We start from the raw sequence: 22422 nt of genomic DNA on the forward strand, positions 1-22422 counted from the left end.
TGACTGCTTGGGGCCAGCTCCAGAGCCAGTCCTGGGGTAAAGACCTAACGGCTTCCCTGAACCTATACATCCCACATTGGCTTAAATGAAATGCAGAGGGAATTTCAGCCTCGGTTTTCCCCTGGCTAGGCTTGTGCTTGAGAGTGTTGTGCAGAAAAAGCTCAGGCTTTGATTTCCCAGTCCCAAACAGGTTAACATGATTATATTTTCATAAAAACATTCAAAAGAGTTTGGAATTCTTGGGGGACTTCTGTCTCTGAGGCTCTGAAAACTGTCAGGGTTCATTCTGCACCTCTTCAGGCATGGCCAGGCTGGCAGATTCCTGTCTCTGGGAGCTGCCTCCCTAAACCCATCATCAGCATTTTGGCCAGTGTCACTCTTGGGTGTGAACTTAGCCTTCCAGACTCAAGGCTTGGCTGCGGCTCTCCTTTTTCTACGTTTCCCCTCTCTCTCTTCTCTCCTTCCCACCTCTAATACTTACCCCCTTCCTCCATCAGGTGCTTTCTACCCTCCTCAACACCAGTTTTCTTGCTTCTTGAACATGACTGTCACTCAAGATCATCATTCAGGACTCCCTGCTTTGAGCAGGACATCACAAGGCTCTCTGCCTTCACCAAGCACCTACAAGGTACGTGCACATTCACTGAGAGGGGATTCCTCTGCCTTAGAACCCCTCCAGGCTGATGTCCTCCAAACCTCATGCATTTTGTAAGCCACTGTGCATCAGAGGAATCCTGTAATAGCAAAAGCAGCAGCAAGCAAATTGATAACCCTGGAGGGTTCAATCTCAAAGCAGCAGTGGACCGCCTGCTGCAGTGCTCTGGCTGCAACTCCTCCGTAAGTTACCTTTATGGTTGAGAACAAAAGTTTTACTCCTATCAGCCCTGCTTAGGGACTAGGCAACCTGTTCCCCCGTTCCTCTTACTCCCAAGCATTTTACTCCACCCCAGAGCACACCAGGTGATTCACAGAGCAGCTGCATACTAGCCCCAACTATTTACAGTCTATAAAATTATTGTAGACATGACCCAGTAGAGCAGAGCAGTAAAAAGGGAAGAGCGAGAAAGCCCCAGGGACAGGGTGATACAACCAGTGATGTACTGCAGCTGCTGTATCCTGGTTGATCATGATTTATTACATATGGGCAGGATGGAAGAAATGAGTTTTAGGAGGCAGAATAAGGAAGAACCATCAGAGGGTGCAATGACTAGAGTTGGTTTGAGAGCTAAAAAGCTGCGCAGCTCATCTGAGATGTGGGACAGAGTCTGGCTTGTGTTGATTTTTATTTTTTATTTCTTTGTAGAGTCCCACAGAAATTCTGTGATGTGCCAGCACTCAGCACGAGGGGAGATGCTTGATGTGTTCCTCACAGCAGCCTCAGGAAGTGATCTGATATACATCAGCCTGGCTGAAAAGGCGTTATGAATAACTCAGTAGGGAGTCAGTTTATTCTTAGGAGTGGTGAAATGACTGAAGTTATATCCCACAGAGGGAAACGCAGGACATTCTTATGGGCTCACTCCTTTTCTTCAAAAATAAAACACAATAGAAACAATTTCCAATTTTGAGAGAGATCTATCATTAGCACTACTGTTGAGTTTGGCAAAGCCAACACAAGACTGTAATTAAGAATTAGGCCTTCTACAGCATGGGGCAATCAAAACACCCTTGCTCCTTCAGCTGCTTTCAGCAGTTTCAGCAGTGGATAAGAATCACAGGTACCTGGAAAGAGAACAGAAAGACAGGAAGTTACTTGGAATAGTGCAGGCTAGAAGATACGAGGGAAAACCACCCCTCTTGAACTTTCAACTACATTTCCCTTTCTTCCTAGCATCTCTAGAAGTAATGTGAGGTTTTACTGCATCGAGGCACAGGAAGCTGGCGGCATCTGCATGAGTGATGGTGGCAATGGCATTTGACCCAATCTGCGAGCAGGAAGCAGCTGTAGGGCACATCCCTACAAGGTGAGCCATGGTGTGAATTTACGGCATGTGGAAATAGCACTCCCCAGGCTGGTACTGCAGGGTCTGCCCAGAGCCACTTCTCCCTCCATCAAACTGAGGTACGTTACTCACGCCAGTCCTGGGACAAGAGTACACATCTGGCCAGCAAAATCATGCCCTATTTTGCCTCTTGATTACTTGTTTGTGCAGCTGGACACAAATTTACAGGCCTGGCCCTCCCATCCCATCTGCCCAGATGGGTGCTGTCCCCTGTATGCCCATGGATGCTGCACTGGCCCACGCATGGTCCCCAACAGTGCAGAGAGAAAAGTCATGGCTGGAGCCACCTGCATTGTATGTATATCCCCCTTTCCACCCCTCAAACAGATGAAGGTTTATCCAGTATGATAACTGAAGTCCTAGCTGATACCAGCACAGTAAGAAAGGAAATCTGGAGTAAAAATTCCCTGTTATTGGCAATATGCAGTCAGTACTTTAATATAACCCTTTGTTTAGCCTTGTCATGCAATTCCAGGAAATTATTCTAGTATCATCCTTCCGAACGCATTCAAAGGACACAGACGGGCTTGCACGGATATATATTCTGCACTGAGCCAAAACATGACTGTCTTACAGAAAATACACTGTGTATACAAGGACTGACACAAATATTTTCAGAAACCCATATATGATCAGGCATTACTGAGGACAGAGGAAAGCAGCAGACTCACCTCACTGTCAGAGCCAAGTGTCTTTCAGTGGGGAAAGTGACGAGCCCCCATGGCTTATGCAGCAACTGCTCCCAAGGGAATCTTTACAGATTTCCTGAGGAAGAAAACAAACAGCAACTGCCATTAGATAGTTTAATGACTGCAGCATTTCCGCAGCCACCCTTAAACTGATTAAAGATCGTAAGTTTCAAACCTGGAGGTCTAACACAAGGCACCCAAATCTCTTTTTAGACAGTTCATTGGACCATCTTTCATTTTTAGTGCTACTGAGCAGCAGGTAGTCAGCTTTTCTCAAAACTAAACCTCCTTTTCAGATGCCTACAAGGGGACAGAGATGCTTATTTATTAAGTTTCAAGACTGCTTAGACAACACCAGCCTAGGCTTCCTTTTGCTGGTCTCTGAAGTCTCTTTATTTGTCAAATGCCACATGAGCACATTTTGAAGCAAAACCACTACAAATCCACCTCACTGGGAGGCTCCCATCACAGTATCCTTGCTTTCTATTAGCCAATGTAGCAGTAACACTACAAAGATGCCTGCTTGCCTATGTTTGCCTAAGCAAACAGCATCAGAATACGCTGTAAAACATTGCTAAAAAAAAGAAAAAACCCCGAACACTTATTTGCCTCGACAGCACATCCACCAATAAACAAGAAAGTGCTGCCACAAGAGCTGTGCTATGTCTGACCTCACTTCCTTCATGCTTGTTCATAAACGTGGCTGATAATCTTAACCCAGTTAGTTGCCAGAGCTAATACAGAGCAGTAAAATCATAACGAAAGATGACATAGCTATGAGACGAGTGGTGGAGAGCTGGTAAGGCTACACAGTGGAGGTTGAGATGGACACCAGCTTGTGAGTGTTGTCTCCACCTCCTTTCCTTCACCAGCTGGTGCTTCTTGGTGGTTTGAGTGTGGAGAGGAAAGACGAAAGGCAAGCTATGCACCAGCGTACGTACCCCGTGCCCAGCGAGCCCCTGTCTGCAGCTGCACAGCAGCAGCACGCCAGCTCTGCTCAGCCTGGATGACCCAGCACCTTCACCGCAGGCACAGCGAGCAGCACTCCTAAGTGAGCATGGCTGGTGTGGGCCATCTGATGTCTTCATTTGCTGAGCTAGAAAAAAAAAAAAAAAAAAAAAAAAAGAATAAAGAGAGATGTAAACAAACCAGAAGGCAGGCAGTGGAGCAGCTGGCATCACCTTCTCAGCCTGATTTGAAAGGGTTTTTTCTTAAAACACAGGTTCTTCCACACAATCCTCTCATTTTGAGGGCAATTCTAAGGAAATGAGTAAATCTGCTTGCTTAGGCTGTGAGTAAAGATACCCTCACAGAGTGACATGAAATGACTTAGCAGGGAAGAGAGACTCATCCCGAGAGCTTTCAAAACACATCACAGATCTGTAAGTGCTTGAACAGACACAAACACCAGCAGCACTAACTGCTGACCACTCACCTCCCAGACTCTGGGCTTTATACAAACCTGATGGGGTAGGGTTTATGTCCCATGTTGCTTTGTAGGATGCAACTTTGCTATCACAGTCTTGATTTCACATTGGCTTCTTGGGCATCCTCTTCCACCCTGAGCATGACAGCATGGAGCAGGGAAGGAGCTCACGTGTGAAGGAGTTGCTGATGCACGTTCAAATCTGGTGCCTTCCCAAGGGGCCCTAAGCCTCCTGGCCGAGGAACCTCAGTGCATGCACAGATGTTCCTGCTGAAGGTAAACCCAGGTGCCGTCTGAGAAAACCCCTGTGAGCTGAGTGCGTCCTGCATGGTCCCTTGATCCGGACTTACATGAAGCTACAGCACCAAAATTTCTACTGACCTCTAAGCAGTGGGCAAAAGTCCAAACCTTGCAAGCTGCTGAGAAATCTCACATTTCAGTGGTCACACACCAGGTGACTCATGTGACTGGAGACACAAATGGTTTCCTGGTGCTGCAGCAACATGAGGAGTACAAAGCAAGAGAGGGAGCATTACTGGTGTGAAGCTGAGCAAGGCAGAGTGATTTAATTAAAAAAGACCCCAGAGCTTCTCCTGTCATGCTCTTGAGGCAGACTTCATTTGCACAAAATCAAATGAATGTAAGTATACAGACTTCAGAGTTTTGATTAACGCTCCGAGAACCTGCATATCCCACCATGGTACGCCAGTGTGTTATTCACCTCTGACATATCACTGACACAGGGGAGCGAAGAGAAATAGAGATCATCATTTCTGCTGACTACAAATGGGAAGGTTTTGCCACTGTGGCTCAGAAATAGCATCAACAGTGACTGATATAGTGCAGTTCCAAAAGGAACATTTTTAGGGGAAAAAGCTTAGCTACGAGCAAGAGGTATCATAGTCAAAGTATTTTTCCTACGGCATGACATTATCGATAAATGTGGTTCAGCCTGTGGAGCTTGAATTTATAATGCAGGTGGTTTGGGAACACCTAGAACTTAGCTTTGGGGAAAACAACCGCATTTCAACTGTTTGTTACATTAGTGCTCAGAACATTGCTGTGAACAGTTTCACTGTTGATTCTAAGAAATCCTACTTAATTTTAAATGTTTCTTTTAAATCTCTCCTCCCTCCCACACACAGATATTTTCAGTTTTCCCCACAGCTCTCAGAAAAAAAAACCCCAACAATGTACCAGTTCTTTCACACTCCCCTCACTGAGATTCTGGTTTTATTTCAAACTTTCATGCATCAAGTGAAGAAAAACCAAGGATCTGAGCCTGTCAATGCAAGAGCAACAGGTCTGTGACCTGAGGGTATCTTTTGGCCCAGTGGCAAGTATCAATCCTACAATGCGGCCCAACTGTGAGACAAGTGGTACCCAGCATATTGTGCAAGGTCGTCTCCTGTATGTGTCCAAGACCTGTAGAAATGTCACATGTCAGTCACTTGTGGAAATTGAAGGCACCCAGCCTTCCACCTTGGAGTAGGAGTGATTGTCAGCACACACCTAGCAGCAAAGCTGGACAGGCAGTTTGCTGTAGCTCTCTGAAATCAAAACAGAATTTTCTTAAAGTTAATAGGAATCAACGCCTAAACCTTTGCTCTGCCAGAAATAACTGGTTGAAAGAGCACTTTGTTGCCTTCCACTGTAAATTGAGCTCTTCGAAATAAAGGACAGTAGCTTATTTGGAGATGAGGAACGCTGCTGCTCTTTTTCCAAAGCTTTCTCACAGCAAGATTTATGGCACTGTACTTATTTATGGTTTCCTATTTATTCATTTTTTGTGACTCATTTTTTGTGGTACATCACCAGTTTATGGGTACAGTCAGGGAATGCTACAGCTGGTCAGAGTTAAAAGGATACTGTGCCTAGCTGCTCACCAACTCACCCTGACAATATAAGCAGGATAGGAAACAGGTACAGGTGGAAAGACACCAGCAGATCTGACAGGCCTCTAACCTCCTCCCCCTCAGGTCATTTCCACCAGTGGATGTGAAGAACCAGCAGCTATAACATGTTAAGGTTAAAAAAGCTGCAGCTGGAAGAGCTCATCTGGCACCATGTTCCTGGCAAGCTGTAAATCGCAGGAGAAGTTTGTGAAAAGGCTGGAAAGAGAATCCACATCTCCCAGTCCTCACTCTGGTGATTTCATCCTGGTGTTCTGGGTGATAAATGCAGCCATTAAGCACACTGTTAGCTTCCATGCTGTTGGATGGCAGTGCTGGCCAACAGCTCCACCCTGAAAAAAAATAACTTAAACTGTAATAGTCCTCTAACCAGCTCAACCATTTTACAGTTACCTGATTCCACAGATACATGCTAAAATAGAGATGCCACTCAGGGTGTTGCATTTAGGCGATTTACATTGACTTCAGCTGAATGCTTCTTAATCTTTATAAAAATACATTGGACAAGTTAGCAGGTTAGATATGACCAGGGTATATGTCTCATAGGCCAACGGTAGGGTTAACTTGCCAGCTGTTAGTGTTCCCAGTGTGCCTCGCTGAAACCACAGCCTGAGTTCAGGGCATGCAAGGCAGCTTCGGTGGTTCTCACCTCTTTGACAACATTTCAACAGAGAACCTTCCACCATGAAAACAACTTTTTGCTCGCTTCACAAGACGCAGAAAGAGACAGCCCATTTCAGTTGTGGCCTTTTTCAGGCAGACCTCACACTAGAATCTCACTACAATTTTTTCACATCCTGCAGCTAGTCATGAAACCAAAGTATAAAGTCATAAAAAGGAAAACAAACTATAAAAAAAAAGTGACACTATTTTGCAGAACAGCACACTTATGTCCCTCTTCATAGGACCTGAACACGACAGCTGCTTTCAGAGGTGAGTACCTAGGCTCCATGAAGTGTGTTAAGCAACTCTAGTGCTTTCAGGCATTTCTTTTTATTCCTGCTCCAGCAGAAGGGTGATCTTGCCTCCCTCTAATGTCAGCTGTCCTTACGGAGAGTTTGAGCTGAGCTGTTTGCTGGTGAATGGGAATAGTGGGTGCAGGGACACAAGGATGTCCCAAGGATCGTAACCTTCAGGAGAAAAGAGGGGAAACTGGCAGTGGCACTTGGCTTCAGGGGCACAATATGAGCAGGACAAATCTGCCAGAGTCCCTTTCTGCACCATCTGTACATGAAAAAAGAGACTTTGGAAGAATTAAATACTTGATCTGGGTAACCTGATGAACTAGGGACAGAGCTAAAACTGAAATGCAGGAGTCTTCATTAGAAGCTTAGTTTTTAACAGCAGTTTTAACCTTGTTTTTGTGCTCTGCTACATGGACACAGTTTTGACTTGCCTTTTTGATAACAGCAGTTCATTCATAAAGGCAAGCAGCACATGAGTTTACTGAAAGAGGAGACAGATCAAATTCAGTGCCGTTAGGCCTTCACAGAGGAGCCCTCATACCTGCATAGAACACCATCGACTCCAAGGGGTCTCCAGACAGATCTGCAAGTCCTTCTGCTCAGATGCGACAGAAAGATCTGTGACTTTGTTTCTCACATCAGAATTGTAATGTTTTGGTAGTTTTAATGGAAGGAACAGAATGAAGAGAATTAGCTGTTATTACAGACAGTGTGGATGCCTTTGCTTCTAAGAAGTGAAAAAAGATATTTACAGTAAAGGGTAAATAAAGTCATCAGTCTCTGTGCCTGGTATTTTAAAATGCGAACGTGTAGATAACTATTGGCACAAATGTGAAAGACTAGGAACAATGCAATTGGGAAACACACAAACAACAATCATTATTTATGACCTTAGAAAATTGGATCTCACTTATCTAAATTAGAGCTCTAAGTCACTTCTGCTAGATGAGAATCTGCTATGTCACTTTTGCAGCATCTGCACAATAGATTTATCATTTTTTAATCAAAATGTGGCAAGAACACTTCTTTTGGGATCTTATCTTTCACGTTTGATACCAAGAAACTTTGTTTAGAGCTATTCTACATAGTTTGTGCAACCAGTTTCCAGTGGGTGGGTGAGGAGGGTATGAAGTTCAAGCAGAGATTTGGGAATGGTAACTGAAAAAACCAAAACCATCTCCTTGTTCTGCCTACTCATGCTTTTACCATATTTTCAGAGCTGTTCATCTCCTTCTCCTGACTTCCAAAAATGTAATTCTTATTTCAAAAGCAAGTAAATTGGCTCTTTAAGTCCCTTGAATTAGCCTGTTTCTTGCGTACAAGTACTACGTCACGGCCTTTTCATCTGCTGGAAGCTGGATTGCTTTCTTAGAACAACTTCCTAAGGGAAGGAGGCATACGTGACCACACGGAGCAAGAGTTCGCTGCTAATAACTGTGGAAGACCTATTTGTACATATTTGGTCATATTTGCACGGTCCTATTTGACAGGGTGGCAGAAATATCAGAGATCTTACAATGCCTAGTTTGCTAAATTAGGGTGTCCTGAGAGAAGAGAAAGTCATTCTTTGTCTTACATGGGAGACAAGCTGCAGTGCTGCCCATGTTATTCTCAAAGCAAAGAGGATATATAGGAGACAGTGCTTGAAAACTGCCCCAGTTACACTGTAGGACAATACAAGCAGCCTGCAGCTGGCAGCTCACAACAGCTCATAACTGTCAGCAACAGTTGGCATAAGTAAATTGATTGAACCTACTCTCTGCCCAAGCAAATAAGGAGAAAAGCAGTTATTAATTTTAATTAATTATAAATTGTGACAAGCAAGGGCTAAGGAAAGCCATGGAAGGAGTCTTTGGAAAGATATAGAAAGACATACAACTTCTGAGGGAAGAAAAGGAGCCACTGAAGAAAGCAGAGGCATTACTGACCTCAAACAAAAACCAGGAGAGATTAAAGGATGGGCACCAGAACAAGAACCCTATGTATACTTTGAACTTAAAGCTGAACCCCCATGGACCTCTGAGTTCAGATTCCTGAGACTCCTGACTAATGAAATGTTATTGGCACCTAACATGTTCCTGCTCAGCTTTGTTTAGTAGTAAACTTATCTAGTTAAGCTTGTCTGTCAGAGGATAGACTAAGTTACTGGACAGCTCAGATGCTAACTACTCAGATTTATAACTTAGCAGCAGCAGGAAGAAACCTAAATCCAAGATTGCAATCAACCACAAAACACAAGTCCTTAAAAAATAAAGCAGACTAAGTAATTTTCACGGCTTTTCAACACACAAAACTAAACCTAAGACAAATCAGACAGAATTCAAGGCTTCAGGACCCTGGTCTCTACTTCATTCCACACCAAAACAACCCACAACAGGAAGTTTCAGTTGGGCAGATTTACTGAGAGCAGCAGCTCAGCACAGGTGCCTCCACAAACAGATGAACCCAGTGAAAAGCTCTGTTTGAGTGGTGCAAACCAACAGCTTGATGCCTTTCAGATCCTACATCAAGGCTCAGAAAAATCTTTCTTGCAGCCTGTAGGCAATAAGAGAGATACTAAATGGCGTCTTATGGAACTGCTTTTAAATGATCGCTTTTCAGAACTTACCTGTATTTACTCAGTCCAGCAGCCTTCAGTAAGACATCACACAGGCTCCAGATTCTCTGTGCAACCCCAGCTCTGCACAATGTGGGCAGACAACGCAATTCCCTTCTTTCTCTTGGGTGATGCACCTGCCTCAAGCCCTGTAGAGACAGATGCGTTTCCAGTGTCCATGGCTTACTGAAGGTCTCATCTGAGAGCCCTAGGAGCCACACAAATTCCAGTGGAAGCCCGAAAACAAGGAACACCAAACTGCTTTGAGAAGCCAACGTTAGCATGTGCAATCAGCTGAAAATCTGTCGGCAGCTCTACAGACACTGACAAAACCTGAGGAATGGCAGGTGCACAGATCTTTCTCAGGCTGTGTGCATGGCTAACCCCACTTCAGTATCCCAAAGCAGCAGTCCTGACCTGTTTAACATACAGATGTTAATAAAGCTGGTTCTGACGAGACTTTCGGCTGAGACTGCAACGACTGGGTATCAAAATGCCACTGTGGCATGGTTTGCCATCAGCCCCCAATATAACAATTTTCTAATAAAAACTTTATTTTCATGAGGTGCAATGGGCAGGTAATGAGTCCTTTAGAACTTTTTTATTGTGTAGTATGAGTCATCCAGAAATGTTCAATATTCTACAGTTATTGATTCACTTAGCTTAACCCCTTCAAGCAGAGGCGTGAAAGACAGACACAGTAACTTGAGTTGATCCACACAAGAAAATCCAATGATTTAGTTCTGGCCATTAGATGAAAGCTCACCTTGTACCCAAAATGCACAAATTGCCAATGTTTGTAACAGAAAAGCCACTTACAGAGGAAAATTACATCAATTTGTCCAAGCGTACTGAACTATAAAAACAGCTCCCTAGAGAAAGATAAATAGAACAGTATTCTCTATTTTAAAAACACAACAAAAGGCAAACTGCAATGCAACTAGGCACAAGTCTATCAAATGCTGCTATCATGGGCAGTATCCACTCTATTTCAATTTGCATAACTGCTCACTGGAAAACATATCTTTGTTTCAAAGGTAGACTTCTTTTTATTAGTTAAGGACAGTATTCTAAGTGCATCTTCCTTGACTTAACAGTGAATTGCAGTCTTCTAGGCAGACAAAACCCAATCAAGTGCATACTACAAAAAAAACCAAAAACCCACCCTAAAACCATTATAACGTGAAAAATTAAAAACATTACAACGTAAAATTAAAAATGGAGCTTTGTTCACCTTTTTCTTGGCTGACCACTACAATGGAAAAATTGGATTATCAGGAGCACAAGTCTGGTTGTCAAAGTAACTTCTATTGTGCCTCCTGGAGCCATCCTGAACCCTGTTGTGTCCTTGTCCTCAGTAGCATTTTGCAGTAACTGATGAATTGCACTAAAATATATCCTAGGGACAGTTTTAAATATTGCTTTTCATTGTTACAACAGCTGTTTTCATTCTTCAATATTGTAACGAGGTTGACAGAACTTAAGATTCTTTTTGTAAATTTATCACATCTTAGTTTTCTCTTCATAGCATTGTCTTTTCTATTTCTCATTGTCTTTCCATTTTTCACCTCTTTAACACTGTTGTCCCTCTGCAACGACGAATGCAGAGCTACAATAATCTCAGTGAAATCTCCTACCTCACTCTAAAACTTGTAGTGTTGTCAAGCCCAAGAATTGATTTCCCACACGAGAGAAGCATCTACACGTAAAGAGTTCACGACATTTGCCTTGATTTTAGAACCTTAAAGATTTGCTCTTGTCAGTTTTACGCCATGGTCACAAGATGACTATTAACATATACCACATGAAACAGGCAGGGCTCCCAAACAATAACCTGGCTGGGGAACGCAGCCCAGCACCATGAGCATGGTAACTAAACCTGCTTTAGCGCAGCTCTTGGCATTCACCTGCTGCTACACTAGCAAACAGCATGGGAGTTCAGCTCCAGCTTTGTCAGTATGATACAGCCAAGCACAGCACAACTTCACCTGCTTTCCTTAAGCCAAACAAGGCCAGAACATCCCGACCCACAAAAAGGATACAGCAGCTGCTGCTGAAGTTGGTCAGGAGCACAGCTACCTAACAATTCTGAAAACCCTGGGTAGCCACTTTAAAAACCCTGATCTGCTAACTTCAGCCTCAAACAATGTTAAAACCTGTACATATAAACACAGCCTTTTCCTTTATTTTCTGTATACCTAGTGGATTTTTAGGCAAATATATATGCCTTGGATAATGTATTTCTACATGGTCTTCCGACGAACTGCATGGAGACAAGTTCAGGAATAAACTGATGTATCTCTCACTTAAATCCTAACAAGGCAGTGAGTTGTAAATAGTCTTCAGTTTGGTCTGGGCAACTGCAAGCTTCTTCTCAATAGCAACCACACACATCAACAGCCCTCTTTGCCAAGCGACATGTTATGTGCTCACAAAAAAATCTGCCCCTTGTCTTTTTAACTATGCCTCAAGACCATTTGCGACGCACAAAAATGGGAGATCTATGCTACTGCTGCCTGTGTGCAACCAATTTTATAAATATTAAGCTGAATTTGAGGTCTTCAGCTCTCATAATCACAAGGTATCTTTCCTGGCAACTAAGAAAAAAGATTAAAAATAGTCTTACAGTTTGCAACCATGCCATCAGAAACTTTTCAGAGAATCAATCAAAAGCAGTAGCCTTGCAGAACTGCCATACTGGCCTTGTAATTTTTATGCCTTTATGTTTTAAACTTTTATGTTTAAATAAAGGTACCATTATCACAAATTCGGAGCAATTGTACAAATCTACTTTCTGTCATTAAGAAGTGGTTCACTGCAGAACCACCCAACTGCTGTTTGTCACAAAGGGACTGCTCCTTAATAAAAGGATATGGACAAAAATGTTTTAGAAATGTAAGACATGAAATTAATTATTTATTTTTTAATAAAAGACAAACATTCATGCCACATGATGAAGTCAACTAGTAATTTTCCCTGCAGCTTTTCCTTTATTTTTAGGCTAGTCCCCAAAAAACTGTTAATGTTTGTCAACAGCCCATACTTTGGAGAAAAACCAGGTCTCTTGACTATCTGGACTGTAGACATTAATCCAGCCCACACCTATTTGCTAATGACCCAATAGCAATTTTCTCATGTGATTCTTAGCAGGTCTTATGGTTTGTCCTTGCCACAGTTTGCTCAGCTGTATTATGAAACCTACGGTGCCTGGTACTGCCACAGACATGCTGTGAGATTTCATGTTTTGTGAAGGCCACTGACATCCTAAGAAAAGACATAATATAGCAACTGCAAATCCTAACAGCAGTTCACGTATGTAAAAGGATGCACAAAGTGAAGCAGCACATGTATGGAGCTGCTGGCAATCAAAGGATGAATCTGATCCTACTGAAATGCTAAGAGCATTGCAAGTGACTTTAGCACAGCCAATTAACCTCAGATACTCATAAGGTCCCAATAAAGGAAGTGCAAAGATCCCTCAAAGACTTAACTCCATGTTCATGGGAAGCATGGAAGACTCTAACAGTTTCCTCTGGCTTCTGGGCTCAGAAATCCTTCAGACCAGACTGGTACCTCTTCAGTAATGGCCCCTCTTTCAGTGTCACCTCACAACAATGAGATTGCAAGGACTAGTCCTGAGCAGCATACCTTCTGAATGCATAGGTGATCCACGATGTGTTGGTGCTTACAGATGTTAACATCAGGTAAGGCTGTCACTAAAAGACACAGGGTCTCATATGGTAGATTAAAATAATTAGCTCTGGGGCTTTGGTAGTCTTGAGGGTGCGTTGTTTACATGAAGGTACGTGACCACACAGGGCTGAAAACAAGAGTGCAGTTCTTGATTTGCAAGTGTCTAGAAGCACCAAGAAGGATTAGAGCCCATTTCTAGTGGGCATAGTGCAAGCACAAACCTCACCCCCCTGACCTACTGCACTGATCTAAGGTGGCATTGACCACAGCAAAAGGATGCACTGAAAGGGAAAGCAGCCTGGGTGACAATGAACAATTACAGAAACATGAGGCTGCAGATATTAACCATGTGTATTTATAGATTTCTTAGTTCAAGCAAACATAATTATCTGCTCACCAACACACCATCTACCCCACCTGTATCATTTGCTTTGTCCCATTACCCTTCCTAAACTCTTTAAGAAATATTTCTTTTCAGAGGGAACTGGGTTGAGAAATGTACCTGTCAAAGTTGATTAGACAGAATGGGAAATGAGCATTCAAGTACCACACAGGCAGAAAGGGCAAAATTCCAGCAATGGAACAGGCAACATCTTCCTGTTTCATCATACTTCACTCGCATGCCCAGGAAGAAAACATGAAAGACAGTCTAGACTTCCATGAATGTAGTACCTATAGGCTGTCCTTAAAAAAAAAACCAAAACATACGCACACAAAAAGAGAGAAAAAATTATTGTTGTTGGGCTGTCAAGGCCAAAAAAAGCAGACCTTGGAGACAACTACTATCCTTAGTGATGATCCATGTTAGAATTAACATAGTTCCCAAAGGGAAAACTAGAAAAACAGGTGAAGTTTTCCATTTTTTTTTTTCAAAGAAAGGAATAAAATATTTTTCATTCTTTTGACTACTAATTCTCAGCAGTCGTTATAGTATTTCTTGTGATTACTTTGACTCTTATTATGATTCAAGACCTTAAAGTCTAGGACACATAATAGGTGCCAAAAAGATTTTTTTTATCAATCAAAAAGCAAACCACGCACACATACACAGAAGTCAATCTGTATCACTTCTCAGTTTTGTATCACTATTAATTTATAGTAGTCATCTGAGATACTTGGGCATTTTAACAAAGGTCTGCTTTACAATCAGATTCAATGCAAGCAGACACTATGGAGCCCTAACAGAGAAGGAAGGCTGAGGTGGGAGGAGGTAAGAGAGGACGAGGCTGGAAATATAGCTTATGCCTCTGCCCAGAGAAATGGAACAAGGTAAGTTCATTTGAGATGCTAATGATTGGTTGTTATTTCCACACTGAAAACGTTTGAGAAACCTACCTGAAACCAGACAGCAGCATCACTGTCTGTCTTCAAGCACTGTATGCCAGGGAAATGCATGTGCCTGCGTACACATAGGTTTATCCCTGACTGGGGGATCCTGGGTCTACTCTCAGCTCTGCTGCCTGCTTGTTAAACTTGGTCAACACCGTTAAACCTACATTCTCAAACGCAGGTACGTTTGTATTTAGGCACTGAAGCTTGAAAACTCTGGTTTCCCTTTCTGTCCATCTGATTTCTGCAACAGTATCATGGGAGAAATTAGTTACCTACTGCAAAGGGAAGAGCCAAAATTAATTCAACTGTTCCTCACTTTAATGTTCCTCACTTTCTATATTATCCTAAACAACATAACTGGCATAAACAGCATCACTCTAAATTACTGTTTTCTGTTAGGGCATGAACAATCTTGGTTTAAAAACCAAGCTTTTCAAGCCAAATGGTTTTGTAAGTGACTCCAGATGCCAACAGCTTGCTATTTAAGTATGAAATAAGTAGTAACTATCAGAGAAGGACACAATGCCTCCTTCCCACTTCAGTTGCATTTTACAAGTTACCTTTTACAAGTTACCTTTTGAAAAGCACTCAGTGAGTTATTGCCGATAAAACACTCCACCATAGTTTCTCACTGTGATGGCTGCTCCACACTCATGTAAGAGAGGGAATTGTGTAAGAGAGGGAAGTTTTCCTTTTTCTCATGGTGCTGTGGCCTCAGCAGACTGGTCCTGGTCAAAGTTAATAACAGTAGCTCAACTTTGCAGGGATCAGAGTACATGGGAACCTCAAGCCTGGTGAGCTGCAGCATGTAGGGAGCTATTTACAAGCCACCCCTGAGTACACATAGTCAAGACAGGTCAATCCAGCCAGCGAAGAGTCATGATCTTCACATTCCAGATGGCAAACACAAAAGGGGCAAAAAAGCATGCAGTTTTAATTCATAGCCACTAATTAAAGAAAGCGATACAGTTCCACAGGAAAGAAAAAAAAAAAAGTACAGCTTTAGATGTTTGCAAAGGCTGGAGAGGCAAGCCACAAGCCAAAACACTTGTGTCTTCTACTCCTCTTCAAAGAAATAGTCAGCGTATTTGCTGCATTACTGTTCCTTCTAAGTCAATGTTCTGTTTAAGTTGCACTTGGAGTTCTGCTTCATAATTCTATTTTTTTATGATGCCACCTTCTAAGTTTAAGATTAAGATTTAAGCTAATAATTTCATTCAAATCTAGTGTTTTAGTGAGTTGGTCTCACCCTTAGAAGTCCTCCCTCCACCATTAAGACAAGCCATGAATCACTGGAGAGTTATTAATTACCAAAACCCACTCAAACTTTACAAGGACCAGTGCAAGAAGTTTCTTAAACATACCCACTTTAACTCTTGTAAAAATGACTTCGCATTCTTATCTCCAAGGTGACTTACAAAAATGTCCGAGTCAATAGAAAAATCTGTTATTAGAGCAGATTTAGACCATAACAATAAATATATGCTTAAAACACAACATACTTTTTATTGGTATAATTTTCTGACTTGCATCTTCTGAGAGCCTTCAGAAGACACAGAAGCTACAAACTTCATATGAAGTGAAGTTAAAAGCTGTCTGACATGACAGTGACTAACACTGGTGAAGACAGACAACATCAAGTACCACCTGAATATCCAGGTGATATCAAATATACTTACAGTCTTGCTTATTCATTTAGTGTTTACAAAAATACTTCTCTAGGGATGTGTTTTATACAATTATTCTTTCAATATAGAGAATAAAGCCAGCCTAAATCAATAGACAATGAGAAGCAATCAAGAGGCAATGTGGAATACATTCTTAAAACAAGATCAACTTGATTGTTTTAATGTTCAAACACTGAAATACGGGGACATTGAGAAGGCAATGGGAACTGCAGGCTCTCTTAACAAGAAAGCTGAAGCAATTTAAACACATTTTTAAAAAAACAACAAAAACACAAGAGGTGGATTTTGAAATCTGGAACCAAAGAGGTTACCTAATAAGTCAGACTCTTACTGTCTGAACTGAAAGATACAATGATTTGCTTACTGCTTCTCGATTCTCAGTGATGACCTTAGAAGTGCACCCAGCATTTTTTTTTTTTTTTATAAATTTTGAAATTGAAAGCAATTCAATAAAGCCATTAAAACACTGATGTGAGAAAGCTTAGGAACATTTTAATATTCTTGTCCTTGCATATTTTACTACTTGAGAAAAGTTAGAGGATGTCTTTTCAACTTTAAACCTTTGCTGTTTCCTCACTTTTGCTAGGTTAATTGTAGAGGAATCTTAGTGGCATCCATGTGGGAAAGGCCAAGGAAAAAAGTATTCCCTCAGGGCAGTATAAATGTGCTAGGAAAAATACTAACATTAATTAAAGCATCAGAAACCAGGTAATTTTAAAAAGCCTGCTCAGCCTAGGATTTTCTACCACTTGATTAAAAAGAAAATGCTCCCAGCTTTAGTCTATTATTAATTTTTCTTTCCCAATTCTTGAGGGCAAAGAAGACAGAAAGCAGAATAATGTGGTAAAGAAAAAGTCTAGGCTAGAAAATCCCTTAAGGCAAAGGCATAAACTTTCAAGTTCAATATACTAAACCCACAAAATGACATAGCTAAATTCTGCCCTCAAATGCCAACAGCAAACAGCATTTTAATGAGAAATAGATGGATATACACGAACCAAGTTCAACAACTGCAAGTTCTCAAGAGCAAATACTGACCCACATGTTTTCTCATTTTACAAGTCCTTTCACATGGCTGTCTCCAAGGCACATCTGCACAAACCATGGAGTTAGCACATCTTACCAGGTTACCACCTGCCAGCCTCACAGTAACTGAGTGTGCATGCTGAAGCTTGTCCCAGCTGCAAAGTAAAACAGGTTAATTTACATCACGTGCACTACATTAATTTGCTATACTCTGCAAGAAAGAATGGCAGGAGCCTGCGCACAGTCAGTTATTTCAGCTGACTGGCTGTAGCTTTACAAGATGTGCAAACTCTATTGCTGGTGATCAGGCAACTATATCCCTACTCCGTAAAAGGATAAAAGATGAACAAAAGCTTGAATGCTTAGATTATCAGCTGTCCAAACCTGCAGGCAAACAGCATCACTGAAATCCAGGAACTTTTAGTTGTAGTACAGCAGGAAAGCACGGTCACTGTACAGTAGGAGTCAGAAAGCAACCTTTGACATAAGCTCACATATCAATACACATTGAATCTAGAACAGGCAGGCAAAGATAACAAACTTTAAAACCCTTATCAAATATACTGAACTGCAGTATTATTACAGCACTGTATTCCCATATGAGGAATGGAGGCTGAACCAGGCAGATTTTGATATCTGCAGTTAGATGAAGGATGTTTCTCCAAGGAAACAATACTGTAGTAGCCCTAAATTTTAACTTTCTCAGTGAGTTTAGTCACTGGTATCTTTTTAAATGATTTTTTTTTGTTTTGTTTCATTTCCAAAGCTCAGGTGATCATAAAAAATTAAATGCCAAACTAGACCCTGTTCTTTGGAAACAAATGCTGTTAGTGCCAGCACTTCATGTTTCTATAAACTAGTTTCATCACTCAAACTGTAAGATTTTTCCCCACAGAATACTGTAACAAGTTAATTTACAAGCATTTATATGCATCTTTGAATATCACATGTTATCACAGATTTGACTAAGACACATGGCTAAGCCTGTACACACACAGGAGGCCTTTGAAGTGTGCAACTACCCTACCAAAACAGAGGTTAAACCTAGCCTTGCCCAAACCTTCTCAAATGCACAAACTAAGCCAAAACAGTGCTAAAAGCCCTGATGGTGAGATGTATCTGTGATCTGCCCTGACACACAACAGCAGAAGCTTGCAATTGATGTGAAACAATGCCCTCCCTATTGCTCAGGGTGAGCAGGTAACAAGACACTTCACCTGCTCTCTTAGTGCTGAACTCAGCCAGGACACAGAAAATATTTTAAAGCGCTAAGACTGAAGTACAATACATCAATCACTACTAATAAAATTAATGTGTCCACTTCTTGCAATACAGTTCCTGCATTCTCTTAATTTCTCTCCCTGATGGCCTCTTGTTTCCACTTCCCTGCCTCTGCTTAACATCACACTGACCTCTGCTCCCTGCATCCTAGCTGGATGAGCTGGGCCAGCCCGTCACAGCTGAAGCAGACTGGAATCAGCTATTCTGCATTTACCAGCAAAAAAGTTGCAAATTTTTTTGAAGTGTCATCATTTTTACTGCAACAAATTTCTCAGGATTTCAGAAAACAAGTCTGATATTTTTAAATTTCTCTGAGCATATCTGGATCCAGCTGTACTTTACTTTTTGAAACATACAGGCAAAATGTGAACAGGGTGCAACAGAAGGCTGATTTAATCTGTGCTGGGTGGTTGATTCCTTCTGAAGAAGAATCTAATGCATTAGACTTCTCAAACGCTGCAGGATAAGCTGTTAAGTTTCCTTGCCAGGCATTGAGTTATTTCCTTAGGATAAAAGACCCTTTTCCCCTTTCACTCTGTCATGGTTTAGCCCTCCTTGTGTCTTAAAAACATGTAAGAAATACACCTCCCAGTCCCCACTTTGTAAACCCTCTGAGGTAGGTTAAGACAGGTTACTTACCCTTCTGCCTGGCTCTCTCCTGACATATAAATGCTTTCACATAAACATGATGGTATGATAGCAATTTGTGCAATGTTATTTCTCTGGCTACTCTCAGTGCTACTTAAGACAGGCTTGTGGAACGCTGGTGAGAAACATAGTCAGTGAATTGGTACCCAACTCTTTTTTTACCCCCCTCCAGTAAGTGAAGAAAATATGTAGGATAGAAAAGGAGGGGGAGGGGAAATTAGTCATTTATAACACGACAGCACTATATAATCTTGAAAAAAGGATGCATGGTTGTAACTACAGATTAACTACACTCTTTACAGGTACCAAGGCTTTCTATCTTGTTACCACTGAGTCAAAATAACTCCCTTAGGCTAAAATAAACAACAAACCCCAAGGGGGGGTGTGTGTGTGAGTGAATCAACTGCCAAGAACTACTGCCACAGAAAGTTTCCAAAGCAAAAGTACTGCTAATTTTGTATTTAAATAAAGGATACCCTCCTTCAACAGCCTGTTGAACCAGAAACTACCCATAATATTCAGTTCCACAGCTCTGCTTGGCACAGCTATGAATCAACAACCATAACCAGCAATCCTTGCTGCATCTGGCTCACGACAAAACCTGTATCAGCTCTGTACTAAAAATAATCATGTGAGCTACATCTGAACACTGAGAATTTATGAAACACAAACTTCAGACCCTTAAAATCCCTTGAAATTCTCAGGGGGTCAAAGTACTTCTAAAGTTAAAGGCTTTGTTGCTAATGCACCAAAACACATTTTGGAGTTCAGGAACATGCCAATTCAGTTCAAGAAATACATGTGAAAACCAGATTTTAAACCTAAAGATATTGAGACTGCATTCCTAACTTTCCCCAACTATATTCCTTTGAAGAACATACATACTTGAGGTTTTTTTTTCTCCAGAAAGTTGACAGCTATCTTAAGCTGACTGCTTAAAATAGCTGTCAGCTTTTTTAAGTCATTAATTCCACCAGTTATTTCTCTTCAAGAATACTAGTAAATGCAATTGACAATGGGCAAATCTGCCCTTAATGGATGTTTCACATATTTAAGAAAAAAGCCCATGTTTATGCATTGCAAGTGTGGGGCTTTTTTTTTTTTTAACATGATTTTAATTCTACAACTGAATAGTCAATGCTTACAAACCACTGACCAAAGCTTTTCAACATGCGAGTATTTTACACCCATTTTGGATGGCTTGGTGTCCCTAGCTCAGTGGGTTTTCTGGGTGCTACTTGCCAGACATCAGGAGCGTGATGTCTCTCAGGAGAGGTTACCTGGGAAGGAGAGGCCCTGGAAAGTTCCCATTTCTCAGCCACAACCTTAAGATTCAATTCCAGGGCTCCACATCACAGGTCTGCCGCGCAACTGCTGGTGCCTAATAACTGCCCAGTAACTACTAGGAAGAGCCTAGTAGCACTGTTGTAACTGCCTGGTAACTACTAGTAACAGCTTTGTGTCTACCTAGTAGCTAACTACCGGTAGCTGCAGACCTCTCCCCTCACCCTGGCTGGCCCCAGCACTGCCCCCCCCCCCCCCCCCCAGCTGCTGCTGGAGCACAAACCAGCCCCACACATCCCCCCTCCCCAGGGCCCAGCTCCCCTCAGCCCCCCTCACACCCACCCCCAGGAGAGCCAACACTCCCATTTGCCCCAGATTTTCCCCACTGTCACCCCAGAAAGGGGTTTCATCCGGAGGCAGGGCCCACCCTCACCCTGCAGGTGATTATAATTAACATTTATAATGACAGTCTGAGGAGCACCTGCCTAGGACAGGGCTCTTACTACTCTTCTTTTCCTTTTTTCTCTCTAATTCACGTCTCATCTGAGTACTGCTCCCCACAGTCCAACGCTGCGGCGATTAAATTTGATTAAATTCTGCTTTGGATAATTATTTAGAGGGCAGTAGAGGGTGCTGTTTGTTCTCCTGTGCGGAGGATGGGGCCACCGGCCCTTCCAGCCCAGTGTCCAGGCAGGCCCCGAGCACAGAATCGCCTGCTGTGTCGGGGTCAGCCTTGCTCCCCGCTCCACAACTGGTACCTCTCCAGCTGGCTTTGAAATTCAGTGTTCCCGAGGTTTGAAAGTAGGTTTACTGCTCCAAATACATACTTAAAAAGCAGGAATCTCTCTCGCCCAGCCTCTCTTGGTCCTTTCCAACTTTCCCAGGGGGTTTTATCTTTTTTTCCCAAATCGACGGGCTTACCACTGTATTTTGACACACAGCTGGGTCTGAGACCGTGGTCCGGTGGTACCAGGGATGTGATACGCAGTCGGATGGCTCAGCTCCTCCTGTGCTGCTCGGCTGAGCACACACCACTGTGGCATCCACCAGGCTGGAAGGGGAGAAGTGAGACTGTTGTTACACTCTTACCAGCCAAAATGCCGGGGGTGGGGTGGGGTGTGTGTGTTTGTGACCTGAAAGGGTGAGGAGTGGATTGTAGTGGGTATACCACAGCTGCCTGCCCATGCAGAGACCTGGTCTCTTGTAACTCTGTCCTAGAAGGACTTTGATCTGTTGGTTTTAGTTGGCTACTAGGAAAAGAGATACTTGTTATAATTACATTATTTGTTATCTTATCCTATTCTGTTCTATAGTCTTTGTTATCTGGGGATCAGAAACAGTGTTTAGTGTGATTAATGACAGTCCAAATTGTGTCTTTTTTTTCCTAAAAAAATTAGCACTTAATTTTGAGGTGCTGAAGTACTGCTGGCAAATATATGTATCTAAAAGGCACTTAATGCGTAACAGGTGAGATCAGAGCATCCTGACATCATGGATCACAGCAGCAGAGCATTGCAATTAAAATTGTGATTGATTGTAGTAGTAATATTGTAATAAAATTGTAATAAGGTCCCACTACAGAGGCTAATTTCCTGTAGTGACTTTTCTATGCTGCGCAGTGTAAACACTGGGAGGTTTGTGCTGATGGCTCTGTGATGGCTCTGGCCTGCTTCAGGACAAGTGGAAGTGTCTGGTTGTTTGGGGAAGATTGTTCATAATCACATGAGCACCTGGATCACACTGAATTTATGGAGTTGTGGATTGATACTGTTTGTGCTTGGCACACGCGAGCAAACTATAACACAGGATATTTGTGCTGAAGCATGATACCATACTTCATTAGCACGCAAGGAATATTGCCAGAAGCTTTTAGCAGAA

The 22422-nt window shown here is 42.2% G+C and overlaps 1 protein-coding gene and 1 long non-coding RNA gene across 7 annotated transcripts in view; one reads left to right on the forward strand and one right to left on the reverse strand.

The window, feature by feature from the left end:
- Nucleotides 1-1264: 1264 nt before the first annotated feature.
- LOC130156036 (uncharacterized) lies at nucleotides 1265-21626 on the reverse strand. 6 transcript variants are annotated; one of them, XR_008824304.1, is made up of 6 exons: nucleotides 21466-21626; nucleotides 9605-9741; nucleotides 4155-6363; nucleotides 3634-3788; nucleotides 2675-2768; nucleotides 1265-1722 (listed from the first exon to the last, which is right to left on the reverse strand). It is a non-coding gene; the product is annotated as an uncharacterized LOC130156036 (long non-coding RNA). The 6 variants fall into 6 exon arrangements; XR_008824302.1 differs by having other exon boundaries at nucleotides 7538-9741; XR_008824301.1 differs by lacking the exon at nucleotides 4155-6363.
- The window catches only part of SMYD1 (SET and MYND domain containing 1), a 43521-nt gene continuing 27939 nt past the window's right edge, over nucleotides 6841-22422 (forward strand). Inside the window, exon 1 of the mRNA XM_056354143.1 lies at nucleotides 6841-6964. Coding sequence (XP_056210118.1) covers nucleotides 6921-6964 — 44 coding nt within the window. The 5' untranslated portion in view covers nucleotides 6841-6920. The remainder of the gene's footprint in view (nucleotides 6965-22422) is intronic.

Source organism: Falco biarmicus, chromosome 1 (assembly GCF_023638135.1).
Source record: "Falco biarmicus isolate bFalBia1 chromosome 1, bFalBia1.pri, whole genome shotgun sequence".
Classification (NCBI taxonomy): Eukaryota; Metazoa; Chordata; class Aves; order Falconiformes; family Falconidae; genus Falco; species Falco biarmicus.